The sequence below is a fragment of the Thunnus thynnus genome, chromosome 14 (assembly GCF_963924715.1).
Source record: "Thunnus thynnus chromosome 14, fThuThy2.1, whole genome shotgun sequence".
Taxonomy (NCBI): Eukaryota; Metazoa; Chordata; class Actinopteri; order Scombriformes; family Scombridae; genus Thunnus; species Thunnus thynnus.
In genome coordinates, this window is record NC_089530.1 from 20,769,684 (window position 1) to 20,777,673 (window position 7,990).

The 7,990-nt window shown below is 36.9% G+C and overlaps 1 protein-coding gene across 1 annotated transcript; it reads right to left on the reverse strand.

The window, feature by feature from the left end:
- Window positions 1-482: 482 nt before the first annotated feature.
- LOC137197638 (uncharacterized) lies at window positions 483-2,095 on the reverse strand. The gene is made up of 2 exons (XM_067611121.1): window positions 1,980-2,095; window positions 483-1,177 (listed from the first exon to the last, which is right to left on the reverse strand). Exons 1-2 carry the CDS (start codon window positions 1,999-2,001, stop codon window positions 558-560), a joined length of 642 nt encoding a protein of 213 aa, XP_067467222.1. The 5' UTR covers window positions 2,002-2,095; the 3' UTR covers window positions 483-557.
- Window positions 2,096-7,990: the final 5,895 nt, after the last annotated feature.

A 7,990-nucleotide genomic window follows, 5' to 3' on the forward strand; every position in this document is an offset into this window, starting at 1 on the left:
ATAAAAGAACTGAAATTCAGACAGTATGTATAAAAAGTACACCACAGTGCTACACAATGTTTTATACCATATACATGAACTGATGCAAAGATGTGCAAAAGAAAAGTCCAGTAGTGAAACTCTGAAAACGTTACAAAGGAACCCTGTAAAATTATATCCCACTGTGATTCTCTGTTGGTTCTGATGTAGGCGTTCGTTAATTTTATGTAGTTTTATAAGCCAGATAGGTTGTGAACCACCAGTGTAAATTCAATTCAGTTACAATTCAACAATTCAATACAACTTTATTTATCAGTGTAAGCCACAAAGATCAACAGATACATTCACAGTTGATTTGTTAATAAATACATGAAGTAAAAGGTCAATGGAGAGACACAACTGTGCTAAAGTGGGGAGAGTGAAGTTTAGATATTTTTCTGTGTTTTGATAGGAATGTGCAAAAACATGTCAACATGGCAATTTAAAATAAGTTATGTTTATCATTTTATTCAAAACCATGTTTTATTTCAGGAAATCAGATGGATGCAGTGAATCTTTCTTCTTCACTGATGCTCCAGTTAAAAACCTGGAGGCTCATCTGTTTCTACAAGCAACGACTCGGCTGCAGCTGCAGTACAACAGGATGTCTCAACCAGTCCTTCACTTTCCAGAGTACTGACCTCTGGCTCCCGTCCGTCAGGACGAACGTGGGTGCAAGGCGGGAAGCCCTCATCCACAAATCCAGATATTTCAGATAGGGGAGCATAGAGGTACCTGCGACCAACAGTCTCACAGCCTTGATATGTGTAGGGATCAAGGTAGCTGGAGCTGAAAGTTAGCTTCTGCAGAGTCCTCAGTATCCAGCTGCTTTCTGTGACCTCAGTGCTTCGGCTCATGTCCATCAGAGCCTCAACATCACCCCTCAGTCTGCATGGAGCCTTCACCAGGAGAGAGGAGTCAGCATTCCTGCTGACTGGCTCCAACTTGTGGAGACCTCCAGGTCCTGGTGTAGCATTGGAGGGTCCAGATTCAGAAAAAGCAGAGGATGGTGGGGAGGAGATACGGTCCAGCTCCGAGATGTTAGAGGCTGGATAGTAAACGTACAGCCTTTCCCCGAGGACTTTTGTAAGATTGCATGCAGAGTATTTGTCATCATCACTTTTTAAAGCATTAAGGCAAGTGACTGTTTGCATCCACGCTGAAAGACAGAAGAAATCACATGTCAACAAAACAGCAAATTATGGTCGAAATGTGAGAAACGTTTCCTAATTTTGCTACTGTATAGTGCCTAGTAGCACCCCAGTTTCCCACATTAGCTCCCAGTTCACTGTTATTAATTCAACATAGTTTACAGCTGAGCAGTGGTGGCAGAAGTATTCAGATCCCCTGGTAAAAGTTTCAGTACATCACAAGTCCTGCATAGAAGAATCTACTTAAGTAAAAGTATTTCAACAAAAGAAGTTACAGTATCAAAAATAAAAGCACTGCAGCAGAATGATCCCTGTCATTGTGATATTATATAATACTATACTATTAGAAAACTACATTCGAATATTGATACTTATGTTTGACATGTGAACTGAATTTATCTGAATCTGCAAAAATAACAAGTTATCAATGGAAATATTCAAGTAAAGTACAAGTACCTCAAAATTGTACATAAGTACTTAAGTTAGTTAGTTACTTCTTAGTTACTTCTCACCAGTTTGAAAACATTACATTTCAGATCTGGGGGACAAAATTAGGGACATTATTTGTAAGATATAGCCTTTCAAATATATATTTAAAAATAAAATAAATAATGTAACCATGTTACATCAAACAAATGGCCCACAAAATACTCACAGCCTAGTTATAAAATATGAAAAAACATAAGGTACCTGTAGAAGAAATGATGGCATTATTCAACAAATTTGCCACCTGATACCCTTTAATACTCTTTCTCTCATTAAAAAACAATTATCCTCACTAGTTGGAAATGAATGTCTAAAACACCTTACGTGGTCGGGAAAGTTTCTCCATAGTTTTGTTTTTAAATCGTTGACTCAGTTTCAGTTAATATCTCGTCAGGACAGTTGCTGCTTAACTTACTCACTAGTAGAGTGAACAAGAGTGAAATGTTCTGTATTTATGACATTTAGTTCTATGACGTCATAATCAGCATTCAGGAACTCAGCCTTATTATATTATATTATATTATATTATATTATATTATATTATATTATATTATATTATATTATATTATATTATATTATATTATATTATATTTCTTTTCTTCTTTTTTATACATGTGTTTTCTATATAAAGACAAAATATAGTATTTTATATAGTATATTACTCTTTAGTGGTGGGGGGTGTATAATAAACTTATAAGTATAATTTATGTGTTGGTTCTGACAATATCCTCTAAATGTTTCCTCTCACAAGTAATCGATTGAATCCAAGGTTCAAAGCAAAGTATACAATTTCATAAACAACACACAAATAAATTAATTGTGATACAATGGAAGGTGTGCAGAACAAAGCCTTTATTGCAGCTGTGTTTTTTGTTTGCTTGTTTTTTAGAAAATGTATTTTCATATTACAGGCACTAGAGGGAGCCCTCACTTCAGCCTCCATCATTTCCGGAGCTCAATTTCAATTTCAATGTCAGGTTCACCTAAACTGACTTCAACATGAGGTCAAAGAGGTTCAAACAAGACATACATAGTGATGGGGGGGAAAAAAAACTATAAGGCATGAAACAGATAAATAATGAAGGAATAAAAAAGAATAGTTCCTGGTCTGGGGATTCTTTCACTGTTCTCTGACCCTCTTTCTAAATTTATCAGGGCTTGTCATGACGTCTGTGTCTCTCATATTTCTGCAGGCCGATGGGACCCGCAGCTAAGAATAGAAAAGCACTGACACAGATTAACACGCCTTCATGGTCTCTCTCCTTCTCTCTTTCTAAAAACCGATTATTTTCCATCTGTCACTCTTACAATGTGAACCTCCTCCTCCTCTGCGTGCGTCTTGACCTTTTCCTATGTTCAACTACTGACCTCATCCATTATAGTGTATAAGGAGAGGGAGGATGGAGCTCACCGAGGTACCTGCAGTCCAAATAAACAGTTAAGACCACAATAATCCTCGTAGGACAGAGTGAATATAAGTACTGTGGGAAATTGCTGTTCTCTCTTTTGCTGCTGAATGCCAATCCTTAGCTTCTCCGCATGTCCTGGAAAAACTTTAAAAAGGCTTTAAAAATACTGCTCTAAAAGTAAAAGACAAATGATAAACTCTGCTCTGTGTCTGAAGTTTACAAACAGGAAATCTGAATGTTAGTTGCACAGGAAAGACAGGAGAGTGGCTCCTAAATGTCATATCTAATCCCTGGATGGAGCAGGATCTCCTGGATATGTGGGGTTGTCCTCAGAGAGAGAGAGTGTTGATCCAACATTTGTCAGAGCCAATCACAGCCAACAAACTGAAACCTGATTGGCTCATGTGTGGGGTTATTTAGGGCCAACTTTGAATCCATCTTCCATTTGACTACCCTGTCCCTCTGTCACCTTCTCCTTAGCTGTGTGTCAATGTACTGTATGTAGGCCGTGTTTATGTGTGTTTGTCTAGCTCGAGTTTAGAGTTGGAAAGTTACAACAATACCTCTGATAACTTTCTCCAAACAGCAGCTTTTGTTAGTGAAACAACTTGAATGAGCTCAATGCCTGTGCAAACACACATCACTGCTGCAGCTAATGCAAACACACCGAACAAAGGCTGCTGACTTAAACACACAGTCTCAAGGAAAAAACAATATTTTACATGCCTATCATCCAATTCTCTGCCAGCGGCTAGTTAGATATTGAATTTATTTGACTAATCTGGATGGTTGAAGCCTTATATTAGCTTTGGATAAACTTTTAAAGATATCTGGCTAAACACAGGAGATAGTTCTTGTCTTTACTGTAGGCAGTCCGCCTTTGAAATAGGGGTGTGCCTGAATACAAATACGTTATTCGGCAAAGTACAAATAGTGGGTTTTTACGAATATTTGTTTCATACAAATATTTTTAAAATGATTTGTTTTCAGGAAGAAAAAAAAAAACGGTTACATCGCTATCTCAGCGTCTCTCCTCTGCTCCGCTGTGACGTCTATCAGCAGGTCTCAACGAGGGGAGTCACATCCACCTGCTACATGATGCACATTTCCTAATTTGGACATCACTCCCAGAGTTGGGGGTGTTCCTCAGAGATAAAACTGAGTTACTGATACATACAAAGTGCTCCCAAGGGACTCTCCATAACCTGTTGTTACCTTTCTCCTTTCCACAAAGTTAGGTTGTAAAAAATAGGCAAAAAGAAAAATGAAAAGTGCAAAGCAAGAATCGCCTTTGAAGTTCTTTCCTACACATTACACTCTGTGCTGTCTCTGCGTTATGGGTGTATAAATAGGTCGAGGTCTGTCTTTTAGCTCAGTAGTAGCTCAGTCGTCTATGATTTGGGAGTTCAAGAAACGGTATGGGGACCTCCTTCATAAGGTAGTTTATTCATGAACATTTATTGTAATCCTTTAGTTTTCTAAAATTAAAAGCATAATAAAAACAACAACCAAAACAGGATTTTTAAGCCTCTTTCCACTTTTATTCGAATACAAATACAAATAATTTTACTGCCTCAACAAATATTGATACAAATACAAATACTCTCTGCACATCCCTACTGTGAAAGCAAAATTAGCCTTCATCAAGGTAGTGAGTACACAGAGAGATGAAGCATGTTTGCACAGAAGGAGGGCTGTGGATTTTATCACCCATCACTAATATTTAAAGTGCATTAGGAAGAGATCTCTTAACAATGAGAAAAACATGTGTCAATGTTCATTTGAACACCTGACTATTGTTTTAGGATGGACAAGAAAAACTGTGAAAATATTCTTTAAGAAACCACTTAAGTACTCTTTTAAGCCATGTGTTGGGTCATAAAAGTGACACAGGTGAGTCTCTAACTGACAAGAGCAGCAACTCCATAAACTATGCTATAAATAGGAATAAAACTCAGAAGTTTACAGTTGCAACCCGTGTATAATGAATTATAAAACCTCCTAAAACTTCAGAAACTAAGTGTTTCTGCTTATTCCTTCATTGTACCACAGCTTGAACTTACCAGCATAATCTAATTAGAAAGAAAATGTCATACAAGCTTTTACACATGAAGAACAAGATGCTTTTTCAAATCAAAAACCACCAAATACTTCATTGTCACAAGTATAATTATTGGTTTTACATACACATCCTTCTAACCAGTAAACCGAAGGGCGGGCCTCTCCAGCCGAGTGGAATCTGACAAAGGATTAGAAGGCCTGAAGAAAAGCTGCCCTCCTATTTATGCTTCTCTGTCAGCAGATAGTCTTTCCACAATGTCAGTACATTATGCTAGACGTGAACAGCTGGGTAAACACATGGAGCAAGTTTATCCATTGAGGTGAAGTGCTTTTATAACTTTTTGTTTAGCAATCATTATCACTGAGAGCAGATAAAACACCATAAAGTTAGTAAGTGAAGAACAACATATCTCTACTGCATCGCAGATATCTGGCTACACAGAGGAGACAGTTCCTATCTTTACTGCCATCAGTCCGCCTGTGAAAGCAAAATTAACCTTCATCAAGGTAGTGAGTACACAGAGAGTCGAAGCGTGGTTCAGTGTGTAGACATTATACCACGCTGCAGAAGGTTAAGCTAACAGTGGCAGAGTGAGAGGATAAATATTATGTGTGTGTCACATTGAGCCTACAGGCATGCAGTGAGGCTACACATGGCAGTGCTATAGATCTGAAATGATTAGATGATAACAGACAATTAATTGGCAACAATTCTGATAACTGAATAATCATTTTTTTTAGTAAAATGCTTTAAAAAAATTGGTATCAGCCTCTCTAATGTGAATATTTGCTCATTTTCCCAGTTTTCCATGATAATAAATTCAACATCTTTGGGTTTTTGACAGTTGGTCACACAAACCAAGTTTGTCAGATCTATTGATAATAAAAATAATTGTTGGTTGCAGCATCACAGTACTCATATAACGGAATAATACTGCCTTGCCCTCAATTTGGTGCGTATAATTTGATAAAATACAACTTTACAGAAAATAAGCGCAACATAAACTAAAACAATTCAGGTATCAAAACTAGATTTTGACACAGACCACAAGATGATGATATTGTGCTTTAGTGTTGTAAATTCATTATTTAAACTCAAATTATATGTAGTAAATCTGGGCTTCTGCAGTTGCCCGGTTGGTAATCCAGCCTTGCTGAAGGGGACATCAATGTTTATACTGCATTTCATGGCAATCCATTAGTTGTTGAAACACTAATGGATCACTCACAACCACAAATTTCAACCTCATGATGGCACTGGGGATCACCAAAGTCATGAGGATTCATCATCCGGGAACCATTAATGTCGCTACAAATTTTCATAGCAATCCATTCAATGGTTGTTGAGATATCTCAGTCTGAAATTAGTGGTGGACGAACTGATAGACTGACTTTGCCATCCCTAGACAGAAAACCAACATCAAAAATGTTGAAATAGTGCAGCTTACTGAAGATACCTCAGAGAGTCAAAGCAATTTAAATGAGGCCAATGCAACAATGGAAGCACTCGGATTTGGAATAATTTATTATTAATAATGTGAATGAGTATTTCCATAACAATTCCTCGTTTTCTAAGATTCAGTCAAGTCAATTTTATTTGTATAGCCCAATATTGTAAATCACAAATTTGCTTCAGAGGGCTTTACAATCTGTACAACAATACTGTATCCTCTTTCCTTAGACCTTCGATTCAAATAAGGAAAAACTCCTAAAAACCCCCTTAGTGGGGAAAAAAATGGAGGAAACCTCAGGAAGAGCAACAGAGGAGGATTCCCTCCTCCAATACAGACAAACATGCAATAGATGTGTGCAGAGAATAAAACACAAATTATAGAAATACAGCACAGACAAACAGGATGACAAAATAATTGTCATTCTTTTATCATGCACACTGCTGATTTATGTGCTGGAAGACCTTATTGTCATTATCAGCAGACAAGAAAAAAACAAGCAAGAAGAGAAGACAAGAGAACAAAGTGTAGGCTGTTCCGAGACATGTTGAGGAAATGAATCCAATTTCCTCCAAGATTCCTATCACACATACTTAAGATGGTTGTAACAGATTTTGATACTGTGGAGATAAAAGTAAAGATGCAGCTTTAAATGTACCACCATGTCAGATTGTCGGTCATGTTTTAGCACTAAATGGTAAGAATGGTAAACTACAATGTCTATCAGGTGTTCATTAAACAACACCAGAGCCACCAAAACAAAAATCCTCATCAAATCATGTACATCATGCTGGGGTCTGGGATCCAAGATGCATTTCATTTGTTTATTTCACCCATTATACTGCCCAAACTGTCCAATTAAGGCAAACATACCATTCATAAGAAAGCAAATATACCAAAGGATTAGTTTGTCTTTTCTGCTTATAGCTAAATTCAACATATCTGGGGTCATGTTGAAAAAAGGTGATATTATTTTCATGCACCAGTCAGAAATAAAGAATATAACATACATAATGTAACTGTGATGATAGTCACATAGTTTGTTTATCTTGCCAGGGAGATGTTACTGTCAGTCACATCAGATCAGACCACACCCTGTCCTGATGAGGACAGGGGTTAGTTTTTGAACTCATGCCATGTTTTTCTGCAACATTACACCAAATGAACATTTTTAAATGTCTTGTGCATCATTATAAACTTAGAGATGAAGTGATCAATCAATTTTAAGCTATATGTCAGTTGAATATATTTGTGTTTTGGACTGTTAGTCTGATAAAAAAAAGCAATTTGAAAATGTCACCTTGTTCTCTATGAAATTATAAAGGCCATTTTACATTATTTTCTAACATTTTATAGGCAAAATGATTAATCGATGTACTAAGAATATAATCAGCACATTACTGAATAATGAAAA

Bases quoted from the DNA above. Each gene is read 5' to 3' on its own strand.
- LOC137197638 (XM_067611121.1), bottom strand. From the start codon at position 2,001: ATGGAGAAACTTTCCCGACCAC. The intron at 1,178-1,979 runs GTAAGGTGTTTT...TCTGTCTTTCAG, and splicing joins GGAGAAACTTTCCCGACCAC to CGTGGATGCAAACAGTCACT.